This window comes from Lontra canadensis, unplaced genomic scaffold, assembly GCF_010015895.1.
Source record: "Lontra canadensis isolate GAN:19392208 unplaced genomic scaffold, GSC_riverotter_1.0 scaffold11, whole genome shotgun sequence".
Lineage (NCBI taxonomy): Eukaryota > Metazoa > Chordata > Mammalia > Carnivora > Mustelidae > Lontra > Lontra canadensis.
This window is the reverse complement of record NW_022631005.1, coordinates 15967864-15989977: the sequence shown is the minus strand read 5'-3', so window position 1 is coordinate 15989977 and position 22114 is coordinate 15967864. Positions and strand designations below refer to the sequence as shown.

At 38.0% G+C, this 22114-nt stretch overlaps 1 protein-coding gene across 5 annotated transcripts in view; it reads right to left on the bottom strand.

Moving 5' to 3' along the window:
• Positions 1–22114, bottom strand: part of GTDC1 (glycosyltransferase like domain containing 1) — a 425334-nt gene that overhangs the window by 285036 nt on the left and 118184 nt on the right. For all 5 annotated transcript variants that reach the window (XM_032856128.1, XM_032856125.1, XM_032856127.1 and 2 more), the window contains 2 exons: positions 12384–12448; positions 8612–8815 (listed from right to left, as the gene is read on the bottom strand). In XM_032856128.1, the coding sequence (XP_032712019.1) occupies positions 8612–8790 (179 nt within the window). In that variant the 5' untranslated portion in view covers positions 8791–8815; positions 12384–12448. The remainder of the gene's footprint in view (positions 1–8611; positions 8816–12383; positions 12449–22114) is intronic.

Here is a 22114-nt window from a genome sequence, read left to right as displayed (position 1 = left end):
CCCCCCCCCCCCCCCCCCCCCCCCCCCCCGTCACTACTACAGCAGACCAATGGGATTACAGGGGTGGAGAGAAAGTTGCAGAAATGGGCAGGGCCCAGCAGACCCGGTATGTAATCTGGATTTTTACATACACAGTACAAAGTCACTGATGGTTTTCAATCAGGGATCATTTCCTCAAGGCTCTGAGTATTAGCAAGTGGATGAAGGACTAAGCATCCTTTCGGTCAACAGAGTTTACTAAATGCTTACCATGTCCAAATTTGCCATGTTTGGTTTGACATTGCCAGTGTTAGTGTTATTGTCTCTTAATGCAAAAGCCCTTAATCAATGTTGATGAGAAAAAAGAAAAACTGGAAACCAACTTGGAAAAGAGCCAAAAGATAGTTAGTCTGGGGGGTTTCTGGCCAGACCATCCCATGCCTTGTCCTCTCCATTTCATATATTCGGTCACTTGGAACTTCTCTTAAAATGGGGGAGTGTTACATTTTTATTACCAGCATGAGACAGTGAACAAATAGAAATACAGGAGAGACTGTTTACAGGAAGAAACTCAAGAGAATATAGGATTCTGTTTAGGAAGATATAAGGATGAAGGGGACATGAATGCTCTTTTGTGAGCACAACGCCTGATTCAGTTCCTGCCTTCTGCGTACAGTGTCTCTCTGTAGGCTGGCTGGTCAGGAGACCAGCAGGTTCATCATGTGAGTGAACCACAGAGGATCATAAACAAAGGACAGTTGGACAAGAATTAGTCATTCAATGGATAGGACAACGTGTCCAAAAGCAGCTAGGAGGCCACATTGGATCTCAAGGAAAGAGGCAAACTAGAAAGCTTCCTCAAGAGGGGAGACTTTGAAGAAGGGTAGCAGAGTATCCATATCATAGCTCCAGAGGCTCCAAACACAGTAAGTCTGAGATCAATACCTGTGCACACCCTAGACAGCGCCACAGACAGAACATCTTGTCATTGACTAAGACTTTAGTAAGAGCAGAAAAACTTTCTCAAATATAAATAAATTCAAAAAAATGTTGGGATGGAAATACAACAAAAATGCCTTTCATTTTCTAATGGCTTTTTCCATGCCATGGAGATAAACCCTAATGAAGACACTCAAGACCTAAAAATAACTAGATTAGAAGCACTCTAAGATCAGACTCACAGTTTGGACTATTAGGTCAAAAATAAGCACATTGCTTCCAAAAGCAAAATTATGAAGGCCCTAATTCTACAGCCAGAGCTCCTTTACACAATAGTACCTCTTGTACCCATCTGGGGGTGTTGGGGATTTTCTGCCTTTTCCATTTCATTCCTTAAAAGTAATGATTTTTCTCTCCTCTGTAAAGTGTAATAAACTATTCAGTTTATCTTTTTAAAATAGAACTGTCAAATTTCAAAGGGTAAGTATATGGGAGATTTACCCTTAACAGTCTTTTAGATGCACAGTCTCTTAGAAATAATGTCATATATGTATATATACCTTTACTTGGGGGTTACAAACTCCTATGTGTGATTTTTTTTTTTTTAATAAGCTAGAAGAGATGCGAAAAATCCACCCTGCCCTTGAAGTTGCCCTGCCATGCTTAACTCCTTAGAACCAGTGGCTTCACAAGGCATGCTACTACCAACACAAACACTTCTGAATTAGCAGCTGTGGTGAGAGTAACTTACAAACTCCACAACAGGAAAAAAAAAAAAAATTTTTTTCCTGACACTGGGATATTTTACTTCCCAAGAGCGTGGACAAAGGAATGTAAAGAAAAGTAGAAAAAGATGTAGCATGAGAACCAAACTTCAGGAAGCACGGGAACAGGGTTAATTTCCAGTTTTGCAGTGAAGAAGTCGCTAGAATAATTAAGAGTAGTCATTTGTGTGTGTGCACATGTGTGTGTGATATGAATGAGAAAGAGAAAAGAGAGAGAGGAAAAAGAAGCATCCAAAGGCAGAGAGACAGAGACTGACTGAACGAGTAGTTCTTTGGTTTGCGGGATCATTCTCTCTCTATAGTGTTGTGGTCAGCATAAAGTCCAGATGGCTAAACTAAACGCTACTCTCACGCAGAAGCTATTTCATTGAGAGGAAATATTGTGGATGAAGCTCTAAGTGCTATGCAAATTCTGGAAAGTTCTGGTGTGCACTGTCTAGAGAGGAGAGCAAGGCTGATAGGAAAACAACCCAAAAGAAAATCCGACCATTAGGCAGCCTATGATAGGGAAGCCGGTGAAGTGGGCAACAGTGGTGGGGAAGGTCGAGACCAATTCTCATAAACGGAACAGTCCCATATTGCTGAGATTATGGGATGCTAATGTACCTAATGACAGTATTATTTACCTGGTGTGGGAACATCATCCAAACCCCAAGTATATACAACTGGTAATGCTGTATGGGAAGTGAGCTAGTCAGTGCTGGAATGCTGCCTCTATCAAGTTCATAAACCAAGTAGAGAACTTCAGAGTAGACCCATGTGAGGATAATGTAGGACTGAAGGTGAACTTCCTAGAGAAAGTTAGGCTTGTATTCATGAGCCTACCCCGTGATTTTTATATAGCATCCATCGTTTGTCGTTTTTTATTTGGATTTCAAAAGAAGAAAATTCAAATGACTTATAATTTCTACGGCCAAAAACTAAAAAGCAAATGCCCTGAGGAAAAATGAGAACATCACAGAGTCCCAGACCTAGAAAGCCTCCAGGTTTCCAACCTCCAGTCTCCAACAAGATTCAAGAGCTATAATCCTGCTCAAGATCAGGAGAAGCACACACCCATTTCTAATAGTAAAATTCAGTCATATATTTTTAATCAAGAGGTACTTAGGCTTAATCCCCTTCACTAGTTTATCCTGCGTGGGCAGGGAATTAAGATAGCATAGTGATTAAGAGCATGGGCTTATCAAGAACATGGTATGGCCTCTGTAGGTACCCAGACTTGAACTCCCAACCACATACCCACCACTGGCTGCGTAACCCACTGCAAATATCTTCACTTTCTAAGCCTCAGTTTCCTCTTCCGTAAAACCAGGAAAACCATATCGAGCTTCCAGGATTGTAGAATATCTTCCACATGGTAAGTGTTCAATATGTTAGCTATTATTACTATTCACTTAACCCCATGAAATCCTGCTCTGGTTACTACAAAGATGTCAAATGACTGACCTATCTACACCAAACTTACCTATAAACCCACTTACCTACAAATTCTTATTAAGTCGTCGTTTACTTTTATACTCCCAAGTATGTCAGACACTAATAAAAAGGCTTTCTCATAATGAAAATAATATTAAATTATTCAGAAATGCATCTTTTAATAAAAGAATTTTTATCATTAAAATATTAATATGTTATTCAGAAAGTTGTGTTTTTCACAAAAGGTAATTCAAAACAGGACATAACTGTCAAGCAAAGAAAAATTTATATTACTAATCTACGAAAGAACTGTTTGAGAAACCACCATCTTCTGTATTAATTCACCTGTACCCACTAGTTTAGCCATACCTTTATTCACAAGGGCTCCTACAAACAACAAACATGCATAGGTAATTCATATCAGCTAAAAATGTTCATTTTCCCAAAGAAAGTGACATTCAATGTTTCACAGGGAATTTAAGAAGGAAAAAAATTCACACATTCCTTGAAAGAGAACCTGCTTAGTGAAAGGCCACAATCATGAAACCATTCAAGACTATGGCAAATCAAACAGAATTATCAACAGCCACATATCACTGTAAGCTCTAATTTCACTGTAGGCATTGCTTGATCCAACTGAACTGTCCTTCAATTTAATTCCTATCCAACTACTTGCTTTCCTTGCCCCTCTTTGGTCATTTAAAAAAAGCGGGGGGGGGGGGGTGGGGGGGGAATGGGGGGGCGGGGTGGAGAAGTAAAAGGTATCATAATGATAATCAGCATTTATTAACAGTTAGGACTTGTGTGGGTACAAGAAACAGAAAACCTAGAACACCAGGGACTCAATCTCATGTAACACAAGTTTCAAAAGAGGCAAGGAGGCCCCAGTGCAGTGAACCAACCCTGCTCAGGCACCCAGCCTCAGTCTTGTAGTAGGCAAATTTTTAGCTAATGCATGATCTTTAATCACTATAATTCCATTCAGGCTTTCTGTTTCACTTTTTTTAAAGATTTTTTTTTTTTTTTTTTTTTTTTGACAGAGAGAAAGAGCACAGCAAGGGGAGTGGCAGGCAGAGAGAGAAGCAGGATCCCTGCTGAGCAAAGATCCCGGTGTGCGACTTGATCCCAGGATCCTGGGATCATGACCTGAGCCAAAGGCAGATGCTTAAATGCTGAGCCACCCAGGCGCCCCTCTGTCTCTTTTTAAGTGAGGTTTTGTAAGTTATGTTTCTCTAAGAAATTCCCTCTTTTGTCTAAGGTTTCATCTCTATTGACATAAAACTATTAAGAGCATTTCCCCTTTTTATTGATCTGTGCCATATCCACAGGTCTATAGCTACATAATTCCAAAACTTATTTGTGCCTTAAAAAAATAAATTTAAACAAAATCATGCCTGTGTTTATCTATTTTATTATCTCAAAGTAACTCTTAGTTTCTTCATCTCCACTTTCATTTGCTTTCAACTTCACTATTTTTCACTCTTTTTACTCCTTCCTTCCCAATACTACACCTAGATTCAAGTAAGAGGGTCCTTACTCTGGGTCACAAGCTTTAGAGGGCCTGCATATCATAAGTAAAAAATAATAAAAATAAATTTATTAAAGATGATGTGGCTGTGACGGTCAATTTAGATACAACCCGCATTGTGATATACAATAAGCTCATTATGATTCAGTCCTATTTTTTATTATCTGCTGTGATTTCTCCTGTGACCCAGGAGTTATTTAGAATTACGCTTGTACATTTTCTGACTGGTTTTTAAGGAATCTTTGCTAACGATTCCTCTCCTGCACACACACCAGAATGATTTCATCCGAGGGGCGAAGATCATTGGTGGAGGGCTGCTCACAGCCCGCTGCATGCAGGGCAGACCAGCTGCTCCCTCAGGCAAAGAGCTGCACACGCGGGCATGGGAAGCTGGCCAAGGTGCCGTGAAAGGGAAGGTCGGAGGGATACGGGTGGGTACTGACGTCCTCTGCCATGCTGATCTTCAGACCAGTTCTTTTTCATCTCCAGTGCACTCTTCCATTGCTCTGTTCCCATCACCTCCTTTCTCTATACCAATAACATTGTCTAGCACCTTAGTTTCTGTCACTGAAAATGTCTTGGAGAGGTTCCCATGAGAGCACATAGAAATCTTCCTAATTCAGGTCAAAACTGTACGATATTTCATTTCAGAATGTCACCTAAGTTAACCGGTCCCCTTTATGAAAATAGGCAGCCAGAGCTTCAAGGCCAGCTACCATTCTAATTTCCAGATCCTTCTTCAGATCCTCTCTTACTTTGCTTAGCTATGGACTTTAAGGAAAGTTGTTACACTTTATGAATCATTTCTAGAGATGAGAGGTTTTCAGGTGACTAGGTAGCTCTATTGCCCAAAATAGAAGTCAAATCTAGGCTCTTTCCAGCCTTCCATCAGCCATTTTTGGCAGCCCAGGCAATTTGTCCTCGTCCTGTCATGTCATGGTTGTGGACATCACAACCACTGTCAAATGCAGGAGACGAAAATGGCTTCCTCCTTTCATAACTAAAAACAAAACAAAACAAACTTTGTTGGAAGAACCCCCAGAAGTCATCCACTTAAGTCTAATTTGCCAAAACCTAGTCACTAACCAGCACTAACTGCAAGGAAAGCTGGGAAAATTGGGCAGAGAATGGGATCATAATGACCAACTCAGGTCAATCATGCTTCACTCCCAGGGGCTGGGTACTTAGCCACTCCAAAGACAAGTGTGATTCTGTTAACAAGGAAGAAGGGCTGTTAAGTGGCCAATGATCAGAATCTGCTACAGTACCTCGGATGGAATGAAAAATATAATTGTAAGCCGCTGAGAGTGAAAAAAATGATTTTAAGTAACAGTGATTGTCTCAGCTCAGTAAAGAAAAAAAAATGAGTGAAATATCTTTGATGCCTACTCTAGGTATATCTAAGAAAGTCAAACTGCTAATCCTGGGACAAATGACTCATACATTTCAGAATATGAAATTTAAGGCCTATCCTCGGACATTTTTCTGCATTTTGTGGTTTTCAGAAGGGAACATTTTAATATAACCTCAGGAACAATCATTACCAACTACTTTTGGGAAAAATAACCCGTAGAGCTTTTGTAATCTATGATAAAATTAAATAGCTCCAAATGTGACCCATGATGTATTCTTCTAGCTACCAAGATAAAGCAAAATCAAACTGAGTAATCAGGCTAAAGCATTTATTCTGTTAGTAATAAAATATTTTCTGCATAATAAGCTCAAGACAATAATGACTGTATGTACAGAAGCTGAGAAAAATAATGTGTGTACCTATGTTCAGGGTCTTTTTCATCAGACACAGTCCCTACCTGTTCCAAGTAATTTTGCATAGTATGTAATACTAGTGCTTTCTGAATTGTGATGACTTCATCTCCCAAGTGCACAAAGAGAGTTAACTAACTAAGACAAAAACTCTTCATATCTTTAGAAGTCTCCACAGAGATCAGATTTATCTGCTATAAGCAAAAGACTTTTCTTACACTTCAATGTGGGGTTGAGTGAGCATATTTTTTTAACTCAGTGTAAGTTTTCAAGCTGTTGCTACTTTTCCAAAAGTATTCCAAAAGAGTAGATAAGTTATCACTGGTCAAATATAACTCTGGTTCAACTGGTGAGGTATATCTTTTAGTGAAGTCTGATTAGATTAATCTGCACAGCTTAGATGACCGACCTTGAAAGATCTTAGATACCACTGCTGGGCCCTGTAGGTTGTGACTATCAGAGAGTAAACCTTTACAGCACAATCTTACAGCAATCCACCTCCCCAGGAAGACTGCTTCAGCGAGTGCTGTGATGTTGATCCTCATTGCTTCCGGCCTCACAGGCAGTGGAGAAGCCATTGCACAGGACGGTTTGCACACACACTCTCCACACACATACGTTTGTGACACAACAACTTCATGCTGAAAAACTGCCTAATCAAAATGAAATCTAACAGCAGATAGAGAAATGGCTCGTTTCAATGTTCAAGTCATTGTAGAAATGCATTATATCAAATAACGTTAAATGAAAACGTGTCGTAAAGTCAACGGGATCACTTGACCCTAAGTAAGACAATACATTTGGTGCCATGATACACAGTTAAATGAGATGTGAAAGCAACTATTAAACAGTCATATTATAACACAGCAACAGTCTTATCATTGCCCTTAGAACTTTTATAATGATATACTCATTGAAATTTCTAATACTATCCATCAACCATATTCACTTAGTGATATCAGAATATAAAACATTAAATTATGGAAGGGAAAATACACTTTTGATTAGAAAAATAAATTCTTAATATGTCCCCAAACAGAATTTTACCTTTATAATCCCAAGCAAAGTGACTCGAGTGCTCACTGCTATTCCACCTGACCATCTGAATGCTCAGACGTGATGCATGGTTTTCATACACGAAATGGGTTATTCTCTGAATCCCCCTTATTACTCCAAAGAACAGTAACCTACATTTAAATCCCAAGCTACTGTCTCCCTTGTGACTGTTCCACCTTACAAGCAGCAACAGATAGATGCAGCTGCTGAAGGCATGGTGAGCACGGCAGCCCACAACGTGCCCTGTCTCCAACAATCTGTCTCCCCTATCCATTATTAATAGTGCTGCTTACACCAATGCCGTTCTACACGGAAGGGCCCAGAATGAAAAGAAGAGCAGATCTATAATACACTGGAGGATAATCTCCCACTGTTTACCAAGCAGGAGACATAAGACAGTATATGCCAATAGAGAATAAAAAGATCAGGATGTTCAGTATTCTACTTGTTCCCCATCAAACGTCATCACTATTTCTCATTCATCTTTCTAGTCCCAAAAGAATCTCTACTGGGTACCCCTAGTTCCCACTTCCTAACTGATTAGAATTCAGAACTGAGTCCTACATGCCCCAAATCTATTCATCGCTGAAGACGAAGCAAAGGTTGACCAGCTCTAGAAAGCCACCTCTACTTTGTCACAGTCAAAATTAATTCCTCCATTTTTCACGCTCACTTTGCACCTGCAAGTCCATCTCTACCTCAGTAGTCTTTAAAGCTTTAAGGGCACAGATTGTGGTCACATCTGCCTTTTCAGCCTTAGCTCCTAGTACAGAGCAGACACAATAAATTAACCAAAAATAGCACACTCACTACAAGAGACACTGGAGGTTATGGAACACCACCAACAAAAAACGTGCCCCAAATCAACTCTCCTCTGAGGCCAAAAATGTCTCCACACCCACACACATGCATGTGATACCATCACAAGACAGATGAGAAAAGGCTTTTAGGTTCTAAAGGGACCACTGTTCTACCAGCCAGCTGTCCTCAGAGTGTAAATGAACTCTCCTGCTCTGCTGGGTCTATTGTAGCCATACTGACCAATTCCATGGCTGGCGAAAATCTCATAGATGCCAACAGAAGCAACATCCTTATACCACATACAGTAAAAACAGGCTGAAGGTGCAGCCCGAGCTCCAATTACCTGTACTGCTCACTGATGGGAATATTCTGGGAGAAGTATAAAGCTGACGTCCGTGCTCTCCAATGCCATTTCTTTGCAGGCAGGGTATAAAGGACACAGTCTTCTAACTCTTCTTGAAGAAGATCCACCAGCTGTTTATGGGACCCTCCATAGAACGCCTCAATGATGAGAAGACTCATGGGCCCTTTCAAGCCTTCACAGATTCTAAATCATAAGCAAAACAATATTTTTCCAACATATGTATGTATGTGTGTGTGCATCAAGACTTTTTAAAATAACTTAAAATATTACACTCAGAAAGCAAATAATTTACAGACGCTTAATTTTTTAAAAATATGCTACGTCCCACTATTTTTTAAAAAGTACCAACACTGGGGCGCCTGGGTGGCTCAGTGGGTTAAAGCCTCTGCCTTCAGCTCAGGTCATGATCCCAGGTCCTGGGATCGAGCCCCGCATCGGGCTCTCTGCTCAGCAGAGAGCCTGTTTCCTCCTCTCTCTCTCTGCCTGCTTCTCAGCCTAGAGAGTCTGTTTCCTCCTATCTCTCTCTGCCTGCTTCTCTGCCTACTTGTGATCTCTGTCTGTCAAATAAATAAATAAAATCTTTAAAAAAAAAAAAAAGTACCAACACTTAGGGTTTATATTTTTGTAATCAGCATTTTTCCATCATTTGTGTTAACAAGAGGAAATAAAGGACGCTTATTTTTCGAATTTCTGTTTTCTTCTTGCCTTAAGATTACTTCCACAATGACTCAGGTTTTTTTTCTCCAGCCCCAGGAAGTTTAAAGCCCTCCCCTGCTGTGATCATTCACTTCCTGGTTGGAATGGCTGGGACCCAGACTCAGTAACCAGGGAGTGACTTGGCCTGGAGCTCTACTACTCTCAGTCACTGAACTCATCTCCTAAGACTTCCACTCCAAGAGCCCTTTGTTTGTAAGACCCTATCCAGTTTAGAATTCTCTAAGTGTGACATTCACTCATCTTTTAAATTCACCAGCTATCCCTGCCCCAGAGACTCCATATGTAGAAAGAAAGCACATTCATATTTAAATCTCAAACCTCTAATGTTAAAAATCTTACGATACAATTTCTTGAGACACTGCACATACCTTGACCACCTCCCCATTATCACCAATTTCCCACCTGCAAAGGAAAACCCAAAAAGGGGGGTAAAGCTATATGCCTATGAACCAGCAAGGTTTCTACAACCTTTCTTTAAACAACAATCCCATTAAGAGAGATAAAGTAATGTTTTATTAAAGACATGGTAGGGTGCTGGGTTGCTTGTTTGGTCGGGCAACTGCCTTTGGCTCAGGTCATGATCTTAGGGTCCTAGGATTGAGTCCCTCATTGGGCTCCTTGCTCAGCAGGGAGTCTGCTTCTCCCTCTCCCTCTGCCCAACCCGGCTCCTCCTCCTCTCCTCTCATGCTCTCACTCTCTCACTCTCTCTCTCTCAAATAAATAAATAAAGTCTTAAAAAAAAATAAAGACATGGTAAATGTTCCATCTCATCAAGTTAGCTATATAAGCAATTTTTTGGTTTAATAATATGACTTTTGTTAATGTGCTCAGTGAAATAAAAATGTATGTGTAAATGTAAAAAAAAATCCATATACATTTCAAATTACATGCTATTTCCTGTAAGAAGTAAGGAAGAAACATCACTCTGTACATAAATACATTGTTTAAGAAATATTCCAGATGTTTGAATTTTCCTTTATGACTCAAGTAAATACCTCATTAAACAGCATATTGTTCTTCTTAATAATGCTGTTCCACAAAATTATTAGTCTCAACAACTCAATGATGCTTTTTTAAAAAAGATTTTATTTATTTTAGAGAGAGACAGAGTGCAAGCCAGGGTAGGAGCGGATGGAGAGGGAGAGGTAGACAATCTCAAGCAGACTCATTCTGAGCACAAAGCCCAATGTGAGGCTCGATCTCATGACCCTAAGATCATGACCTGAGCCAAAACCAAGAGTTGGACACTTAACCAACTGAGCCACCCAGATACCCTCAATGATGCTTTTTACTAGTAAAACTGCACTTCACCTTGTTCAAACCAATGCCTATTTAAACTGCATTTCAAAGGAGAAAGTTTCAAATGGTTCTCAAAGATATGGCTGGAATGAAAAAAGTTTAGTTCTTGATGTCTGAATTTCCAATGAGCATTTTTATATATATATTTTAAGATTTTATTTGTTTATTTGACAGAGATCACAAGTAGGCAGAGAGGCGGGCAGAGAGAGGGAGGGAAGCAGGCTCCCCACTGAGCAGAGAGCCCGATATAGGGCTCAATCCCAGGACCCTGGGATCACGACCCGAGCCGAAGGCAGCGGCTTTAACCCACTGAGCCACAGAGGCGCCCCTCCAATAAGCATTTTTAAAGAAAAAAAACATACAAGTACATATTTCATTTCTCTACAAAATAAGAAGCAGTGTTCCTCAGCTGGGAAAGGCATGAACTCTGGGGTCAGGGAGATAGAAGTCTGAGGCTCAGCAGTGTCACTTCCTAGCTGTGTAATCTTGGACAAGTTACCTAACTTTGTAGGACTCGAGTCTCACCTTCTGTAAAATGAGGGTAACAATACTAACCTCAGAGGTGTGTTGTGAAGATAAAACTGAAGCCTAATAACTAACAAACAGTAGTAAGATATTTTGCCCTCCCATTTTCAGTATAAATCACCTTACATAAGGGAAAGGATATATTTGTATCCTCCTGCATTTTAAAATCAGTAATTTTCAGTCACAGCCCCCTCTCAACCAAGGACTGGTGGGAAGTGTGGTAGGTTTTACCCATTCCTCATTAGCAGTTTGCATTTCAAATAAGAATTTGAGAGCCTCACAGGTACCTGGGAAGAAGTAAGCTTAGGGCTGAGCTATGCACTGGCTTGGCTTTTTTCAGGCCAGTTAAAGACCACCTCTAATAAACACAAGGTTCAATAAGATCAGTTTCACAAAATGGTAGCCTGTAATCCTTCAAATAATGGAAACTTTTAGAAAGGCAACTGAGAGACCAACATAAGGCAATTTTGAAAGTTATATCAAAGGTTTCAAGACAGACTAAAAGCAGTTAACAGTTTGCTTACTAGATCCCATCACAGTTGTCTCTATCTTGGTTTATTTCCTCTGATCTAATCATGACAAGGTGTATATGCCTTATATATCCTTAAAAGGTTGTGGTAAAAATGACCTGAGCTATTTCCCGAAGTGATAGGATGTGATCTAAATCACTCTAAAGAATATTTCATTCATATAACCTCAAAGAAAGCAACACCAATATTAGAAGGGAAAAAAAGCTTTCTGATTCTTCATTCCTTTGCCCTTTTAAATGATTAATCTACAGCACATATCATGCCATGTATTTACAGGTGTTACTTATGGGTCTGAATCATGAGTTATCTGCAAACCATAAGCCAATGTGGAGGCAGCATGTGTAGGTGCTGCTGAAGATTCAAGACATTCAGCAAGCAGAACTGAACACCAAGCATGTGGGAGGTCGAAAAATAGAAAAGGGGAAAAAAAGATTATAGCTATAGTAGATTTCCACCCCTTTAATAGCTCAGTAAGAAGAGTGAAATGTACAGGTTTGAACTAGCATTTACTTGAGCATTTTTCTAGTGGCCAATGGGTGTGCCTGCGTTTTTGGTATTTTCCTAGGGAGAGTAACTATGTCCTACCATCTCTGAAAACTATACTTAGTGGCTTTGATTCATGGAAATTTGTTCTGCTTGTTTTGTGGAGACAGACATAACCTGGCAGTTCCCCTACTTACTTCTCTTGCAACTTTTGTGGCAAGAAGAAAATGGATTCTTCCCTATAGTCTTCTTCAAGCGTAACCTGGAAGAAAGATGATTCCCATTAGGTGCAAGCAAAAGAGAGGAAGCTGATTTTTAATTATAAAATTCAAACCAAATGTCATTATAGCACATTAAAGAACAGTGCAAATACTCTTACTGTGCTTGAGTTTTTAGAAAACACTGCTTGAAACAAACAAGTATCAGGTTAAAAAAAAAAAAAAATAACACCTTGTTAAAAAGAATTTTTGCTGTTATGCTAAAATTTGCTAAAAGATAAAGGGAATGTGCCATTTGCTCATTTTAGCAATAATCCCAGAAGATGGCAGGTGGTCACTTTGACACCACAGATGCTCAGGAGCATGGGTGAATACAGACATCAGGGACCACTATCAATGGCTGCTAGGGAGTGATAGGGAGTGAGTGCTTGAGCAGCAATTCTGAACACTGAGCACGCTTACTTCTAAGCAAGGAAGCGGTCTTCTTTACAGCCTGAAGCTGTGGCCAGGTGTTTGCCAGAAGATGGTAGGCAAGCCATAGCCAAAGGTCTTAAATAAGTGCCTGGGTTAATCACTGAGTAAGTATATCAATGAGGGGTGTGGCACTTGTTTCAAAGAAAAAAACAACAAAAAACCTTCTTATTAGAGGCAACAAATACTAATCAGAAAGCCCATGTCCTTTCCGCAGAACACTAGAATGTTAATGTTTTATGACATTAAGAAAAAAGTTTAAAAAAAGTTAATGGCCAATCCATTCTTGCTCCCAGAAAGAGCATACAAAGTGTGTCAGATAAAATTTTATCAACTTTTAAGTTTTTCTGCTTAACCCAGTAAGCTTCAGTTAAAAAAAAGAAAAAAACTCATTTCTTCAGCATATTTTATTCCCCAGTGACAGCAAATGAAGGAGAATCTACTATACTATTAAAGCTTTATGAAAGTTTAATTCATTATCGATACTATGATTTAATGATACATGGTTAAATGCTAAACATTAAATTGGCAATATAAATGAGTCAAAATGATAGCTATGACACAGGAATTTTAAACCACTTCAAATTCTACTTAAGATCACCAGAGGTCAAATGATTTAAGAACTGTCTGCCTTTCCAAAACTTTATATTTACAATTAAAAGAGGACACAAAGGGAAAAATCACAAAAATATTTCACATAAACATTTTGACCAAAATGAAAAAAGTGCCATTAGTGTCATCTCAATTAAAAACTAATAATGCATTGATAAGATCACCAAGAACAAAAGTAGCCTGAAACCAAGGCTGTGAATATTTTTAAATTTTTATTAAAACTTTTCGTCACTGTACCTGCATTTATTTTAAGCTTGACCCAATTTCTTTATTCCCTGAGCCATTTTCAAGGTGAACTACATTTTGGTCTACCTCCTCTAACAGAACTGCTGTTGTAGGTTTTTTTTTTTTTTAACAGTATAAAAGAAATTTGCAATATGCCATTGACTTATTGAAAACGATGTGCTAAGTATAAATAGATCATGTGAATTTTTTTAAAAACTAAACCTAAGTCACATTAGAAACCTGTAATTAGTCCTCGTATATGATGTCAATTCAGTTACTTATAATATTCAAATAATTTTCCAACCAAATACCAGGTAATAATTTTAAATCAGAGGAATTGTTGTATTAATATATTCCACAGACACCTTACTGCTATTAGCTGTAGGAAGGTATGGTTTCAGTGATGATGGTTTTAACGGTTTTAATCCCACACACATGAGAAATTGATTCCACAGGCTAATCCACACAGGGCTTGATACCTTAACCTTCAATCAATTGCTGAAAATATATTTTCTACTTGCCTATATACAATTTTTAAAAAGTTAAGTTTGGCAGAGCAAACAAAACAAAACAACAACAACAACAAAACCAGTGAACTTAAACACTAAATGCTCTAAGTTGGGGAAAATAAAATTTGAGTAGGACTTCCCAATAGGTCATCAGAGGTTTACCTGGTATTTTCTTACTGACCCCTTCCCTTCGGCACCTCCACCCACCAACTCCAACACACCAGGTTCTATTTTAAAAGCAATGAATAACCCAGGCAGGGTAAAACAGGGCAGTACTGAGAAAAGTTAGCATTACCTTCCAACCCACTCACTTATTTTAATGATTCATCAGGGAAACCCCAGTTGTTAAAATATACCTGAAATCTCATTAAATAGTAAAAAAATAAGCATAAAAAGATTTCTGCTTTGAAACACTTGTCACCATCAATTCCCCTAACGAGGGTGAATATATAGTAAATAAGGGTGAATATATAGTAAAAATACATTTTGCTAAATAAATATCCTCAAAGTATCACACTATAATCAAGTATCATATGGGGGTCAGGAGGTGGAGAAAACAGAGATAAGCAGATTCTACCAAAAAGTTATTTTTTAAAGACTTTTCATTAAAATCAGGTGTAGCAAATTCATCCTCACCTCAATGTAATCTCTAAGTACTAAAATACAATCCGGTATCAAATGCAGAGTAAAAAACCCTGCAATCCTAAAACTATAGGCACAGGCAGTATTCTACATAATTAAAGGAAGTTTGGCGAACACTAAGGAATGAATCAGATTCCTGAACATTAGTTTGAATTAAAGATAATGCATAATTGGGGCGCCTGGGTGTCTCAGTCGGTTAAGTATCTGCCTTTGGCTTAGGTCATGATCCTCCAGTCCTGGGATGGAGCCCTCAACGGGCTCCCTGCTCAGCAGGGGGTCTGCTTCTTTCTCTCCCTCCGCATCTCCCCCAACTTTTGTTCTCTAGCTCACTCTCCATCGAGTAAATAAATAAAACCTTAAAAAAAAAAAAAAAAAAAGATAATGCGTAATGGAAACTGATCATTACTCCATTATTTGATTATGGACATATAACCTAATGTTTATGATAACTTGTGTACTACTGTGTGTACTTAAACAGTAACATTAAAAATAAAAATCTTGGGTTCATACTGAAAGAGATGTAGCACTATAATATTTTACTGCCCCACAGTGCTATGAGTGTTCTAATTTCTTTAGTTCTGACTTTAGTTTCCTGTTGTGGTAATGAAGAACTAAGGATTTATGCACCAAAACCAAGATTTGGTGAGAAGACATGTATGCCATCCTGTTTGTGACACAATTTAAAGCAATCTTCAAGTGTGCTTTTCCAATGATTTCCTATGATCTTTCATATAAGCTCTTTTAAAAATTACAAACTCATATGCATATATTGCTATTTAATTTTCCCTAACAAATATTTTCATTCTTTCTCAACTTGGAATTTAACTTTCTGTTTAGAACTATCAGTCACTTACTCCATGACCTGAATTAATACAAAATCTTGGTTATAACTGTGTCAAATGCAAATTCAACAAATACTTATATACACTGACACTATGACATCATTCACTTGTTTTCAAATATGCTTAATTTCCACAGATGTGTACATATTACAAATCATTACATTTTTGTAAAGTTATATTCCCCACTATATTGTGAAATTATAACTATGAAATTTTTTGTGAGTTTACTGGTTTAATTTCACTGACAAATAAAATACTCACCCTCTTTCAACTTTTCATTGCTATTAATTTCCTGAATAATTTCAAACTATAAAAGTAGCAATGAATTAGTTCTACTGAATACTAAAAACATTTTCAATTTGCTGACATTTTAAAATGTGGTAGTGTATTTGTGAATCAACAGAAAATTTTACACCAGAAAATCATCTCATCACTCATTCCAACTATTGCATCACCCTCTTAACTAGGTCTCCATGATGCCACACCATCTGATTCCCATCATACCATCCACCATAATCCAGCCACAAGTAATCTTCCAAAATGCAAATGTGATCATCAGGCGAGTTGCTCAAAAACCTGCAAGGTCTCCACCACCTAAGGATAAAGTCCAATGCCCTACACACGACAGCTGAGACCTTGCTTGTTTGGCCCTTCCTTTCTCTTCGCCACGGCCGGCCGTACTTCTCCCCTGTGATCTCTCTTCCCCCACTCACCTAGACTCTGCCTTGTTGTGGTACCAAGCGCTTACACTCACATAGTTACCCTTCTGTGATTCCACACCTTTGTCTCTTTTCTGTCAGCCCCCTTGCGTTCACCTCATGAACTTTCCTTAAAATTTATGCTCATGAATCACCAATTCCATAAACCCTCTCCCTAAACTTCTCTTCAACAGGACTTCCCCTCTGCTCTGTACACTCTTAGGTATTTGTTTCACTCTCTTTCCAGGTCCTGCTTCCCTCTGGGCCTTTGAAAATCCGCAGGACAGGGGCCATGTTGTTCTTTTCCTGGGGGCTTCCCAGGATCTGGCATATTGTGAATATCACTAAGTTTCTGTAGAGCTGCACTAAAAATCAGGGGGAAATGGGAATTTGATTCTGCCTTTAAAGTAGCATTGCTTTCACTGCCCACAGGTCCCAAGCAAACAAGTGTCAGACAGCACTCCACCTGCTTCTAATGATTTCTCATTATTCCCGAGGTCGAAACTACATCAAGCAGCTAGTGTGTGTGTGTGTGTGTGTGTGTGTGTGTGTGTGTATAAAATAAATACATATATATATAATAAAAACATTTTATTATATTCTCTTTCAAAGATGGGTTCTCTTTTCTTACTTTCACAGAAAGGAGACTTTTTAGATGTATTTTTTTCAGGTAGATACAAGTTTATCTTAACCTCCTAATATAAGAGAAATAACAATGATAAAAGAAATGGTAGAAACACCACAAGCAACGGCATTCTGGACCAAAGCAAGTTTCATGGCCTAAAAATGAGTATCTGTGAGATTCCATGAATTCTGAAAATCACCTGCAGTGTTTTAATCTGCTTGATCTATCGCCATGTTAGTTTAATACTAGCAGTGGAAGTAGGATGGGAAGCCAATTCCCTCACCATAAATCTGGAGATCCCATTTCACATTTAGAAATTATACTTTTATTTAATGGGGAAGAAAAAAAAGACACTTTTAAATACTTTCTGCCAACAATTATTGATTTTATAAAAGTTTGACAAGATGAATAATGTATTTGCTTTCTCAAGATGGCATTTCTCCAAGGCTTCCACCTTCCTGAAATGGGCTGCAAATCAGTCCGGTGGGAGAAAATAGGATTATCTGATCCATGCATATAGGGATACCTAAGCAGGAAAGCCCAGGTGTTTCACAGATCCATAGGTGGAAGGTATGCGGGAGACACTGACCAACCACTTTTCTTTTACAGTGGAAGATGTGGAGAATATTGAGTATCACAGAGTAAGTAACAGAGCAAGGGCCTAAACCCAGGTCTTTTGATCCTATAGTCATGTAAGTTCCCATTATACTTCATTGCAGGTACCTGGTAGGAAATAAGTAAAAGGTTCATCCATTTTCTAGTCTTTAGAGTTTTTGGATTAAATATCAATGTTTAATAATTATTAATATGTAAATGACATATACTGCAGTATATAGTATATACATGTGAAATATAAATGTCAGTGTAAGATGATAAACAATGTATCACCTATTATATCTGATCATTACTCCCAATAGTTCATAAATCCAGGACATAGTGGTATAAACCACACTCTATCATTATACAGAATACCATATAGTTAGGGTGATAAAACTCACAACTCTTGTTCTAATCTCTTCCAATTCCTTCCAGAGTCCTGCATAATCATCCCTTCCCTGACCCCACAACCCTTATCTTTCACCCGCTAGCTCAAGACTAACACCTTTCTGATGGGGCAAGAGACCTTAATGACTAGGATGGGAGAAACACAATTTCCAAGATTCATATGACAAGAATGGTTTGAAGTAGGAAGCAAAGAGGTCAGCCACAGAGATATGCTCAGTCTATCTCATAATTTACTTCTGTTGCCATCAAACAAAAGTCCGAGTCTCCCTGATATAACAATCTATAGTTATTCTTTGTACTTACCATCTGTAGGATTTATTTATACGAGTGACTAAGTAATATCTGTAACCTCTACTGGATATTAAGTTCCAAAAGAACAGTGACCAGGTCTGCTTACTCACCACTGTATCCTTAGCACTTAGCAAACAGAAAATGTTATACACACTGTTGAGTCAATAAACCATAAAACTGTTTAGCAATGGCCTTGACAATTTCTTGAACTCATCTAAGACCTTTATTATTATCAGCCACAAATAATCACCCCTTCCTACCACTAATTACAACTTAACTCTCATAGAGAGAACTTGATGCACATCTTATTGTATTCAAAATGTCACACCTCATTCTAAGGAAAATAGTCCTGCCAGCCACCCTACTGAGGGGTTTAGAAGTCAAGTTTCATGCCACAGTCAACTATCTTCTCTGACTTTTCCGGACTCTACAAGAATATTTAACACAATGACAGTCAAGTTTGTGACCTGGAAGGATTCAACCGGTTTAATCATTAGACTGGCATATTTTTCTTGGTCCGAAGCATTATCTTGCTACCCTACATTGGCTTCTATGCCAAATTTTAACTCAGACTTGGATTATGCAAGATAATTATAAATATACACACCAAATGAGATTAAAATAAAATGACTAACAGATTCTTAACTCTACTGGCGTTAGTGAGTCTCACTCTAACATCTTTTAAGAACTTAATCCATCTTAACTAAATAAAAAAATTGTTGAGAAGTTTCTCTCTCCAAGTGGGAGGCACATGTCACATTTTCAGTTAATTCTGAAACAGAAATAGCAGGGTGACTCTAACACACAAACATTCTCAACGTCCTATTTGAAGTACTGCAACCCAAGCAAACATGGGTGGCATTCCCTTGATGGGTTGAAATAAATGTCACCAAGTATAAAGTTCTGGATTTACTCACTTCCAGGGAAAAATGAAAAGGACATAAACTCACAACTCAATCTATTTATCAGTGAGGGAAATCAACTTTCAAGAAAGACAAAAACCTAACAGCTCAGGAGGCAAAAGAATATCAGATAAACACTGGGGAGAAGAAAGAGAAATGTCCAGAGGACTGAAGGGCTAGAAATAGATATCCCTAAAAGAACCTATGTTAGATACCTTTAATATTTTAATATTCACTTTATATGAATGGAAGTCACCCTGCAGTAACAGATTTATATAAATGGTGTTAGGAAATGTGAGGTGAAGCCAGTATTCAAATCTATCCTTAAAGATCCAAATCCATAAAACCATGCCTTAAAGATGTATCAACTAAACTGTTTAATGGCACTTCTCTCATCTCCAAGTTCCACCTAACTATAGAAATTTATTTATTAGAAGTAGGATTGGTTAAAAGTATATTTTCTTCCATTTATGTGCTACAGCCGGTCTTTTTCTAGCTGCCACATAATTTTTTTAAGAATCTTTTGATCTGCCAATGGTCTAAGACATTTACTGATGGTTTAAGAAGCCAACACTAGAAAAACTGGAGAGATTCTAGAGATCATTAGTGATAAGTTTTCAAAAGCCCAGAAACCCAGTTTAGATCAGGGCTGAGTAAATCTGGGGCTAAGAGATATGGTAATGAGAGCTGTATCACTATTTTTAAATATCACAAGGGGCATATTATTAGCTACCCACTATTATAAGAAAAAGAGTCAGTCTGATAATAATAGACTGGAATTTTTAAATCCTGAAGATATTTAGGATTGAGATTCTTGAGTAAAGAAAAGGCATACACAGACAACAGTGTACAATTTCTAGAAGGTCTACTATTCTCCATAGTTACTACAGAGGAAGCACAGGCTTGCCCATATCATCTGACACACGTTTCCACTGAATAAAAGATAAGTAGCAATAGCTCAAAGTTTCCTGATTGGAGCAAACACTATGGCTTTTATCTATTTAGTGGCCTTGTCTGTCACTATTATCTCTTTATCAGCTGGTTTTTCAAGGAGACATTCCAATGATACAAATATTTTGTCTAATGAAGCAGGGACCTTACAGTACAGAATATTCTTTGCATACTACCCAAAGCTATACTCTACATCCTCATCATCTCTTAAGGAAGTAATTTCACACTTTGCAAACAGTGTGTTCAAACAGAGTAAGGTTGCTTAGGAGTTAATTAATTCCCCCTTGCATCTCTATCCAGCATGTATGTGCACTATATCTGGGACCATAAGTCACTCTACTGGGTTAATTAGCATTCACAGTTAACAAACAGCCTGAATCACTGTAGAGAGAGATTATAACTTAAACTCATAAAACTAGGTACATAATATCTTGCATTCCATGTAACAGTTGCTCAACAGATCTTAGCAGAATTGAAATAAGGAAATATTTGGTCCCCCTTATCATTCCTCTTGCTCAATGTTCTAATGTCCCTTTCCCCCGTCCTTGCTTCCAAACTTTACTTGTAAGAACTAAATTGAAAATATCAGATAAACTCCTGCACATTGTTCACAGTACATGCCCGCCAGGCACAACAATGTGTTACTTCTCCAAGGAGTACTTGCATGTTACAAGGGAGCAACAGGTGATGGCAAAATTTCAGCCGTCTGAGGAACGGATGAGAATAGTTCGTGAATTAAAGGGACCCTTCTCAAGCCCTGAAGGCCAATATCTACTCTACCAGTGCACAAGGCTAGATTTGCTTTGAAATATTAAAATGTCCTATCACATCTGAATACAATACAAAAAGCTTGAAAACTGTGCCTGTCTTTGGATTCAACAATACCACTTCTACGAATTAACCATGAAAATTATCAAGAATTTTTACTTCAGTCTTTGCCCCAAATTGAAACCAAAATATCCAACAAAAAGGAATTTCATAATTAAATGATCAGTGATCAAAAATCATAATAAAAAGAAAATTTACTGGCATGGAAAAATGTTTCCACCCTTGCATGATTGCATGCTATGAATATGTAAAAATATATGATGAAATGAATATGGAAATGTGAGAGAGAACACACATGCACACAAGTAGGCATAAATAATTATTTATGGTAGAACTATAAGTGATTTTGGTTTTCTCTTCAGGTTTCATTTTGTTCTTCAAGTTATCTGCACTGGATGTTTCAACTTGCAATTAAAAGAAACTATAAATTTTTCCTAACTTTAGGAAGGAGGCCAAATGGTTTGAAATAACAAACTACTTCCCAATTACTGAAGACTTACTCCCCTCCAGGAGCTTGCCAGTAGTTTTCAAATTATTCTAACTACTATTGCTATAAAGAAACTTATTAAAAAACTAATCAGCAAGGGTTAAACTAATGGGGCTATACCTACTCACAAATACTGTAATTTGGTTTTGCAAATACTCCTTGTCTAATGCATGAAATAAAAGCAATACTCAGTTAATTTTTAAAAGTACTTGAATTATTAAATAATTTTAAACAGATCAAGCTCTTTATTTATCCATAAGGAATCTGGAGCTGCACTTTGACAGAGTGGGTAAGTAACTAAAATGCTATTTTGGTACTGATAGTTCCGAATAGGAACATAATATTGTGCAAACTTAAAGTATTAAAGTTCAAGTAAGATGTCAAAATTAACTTGTGCTTTCAATAATTAGATACGGGTCTTGAAATAAGGGAAAATATTTCATTAAGGCAAATAAACTTGAAAAGAACTTCTAGTTTCACAGTCAATCTCCAAAGTGTCTATATTAAAAAAGCAGAAACCCGGTCTTATGTAATCACCCATACGAGCTACACATGCTAAAGGAGGGATGACTGTAGTGCCAACCACTACAGACGCAGTCTCACCATTTTTGAAGACTGTCTC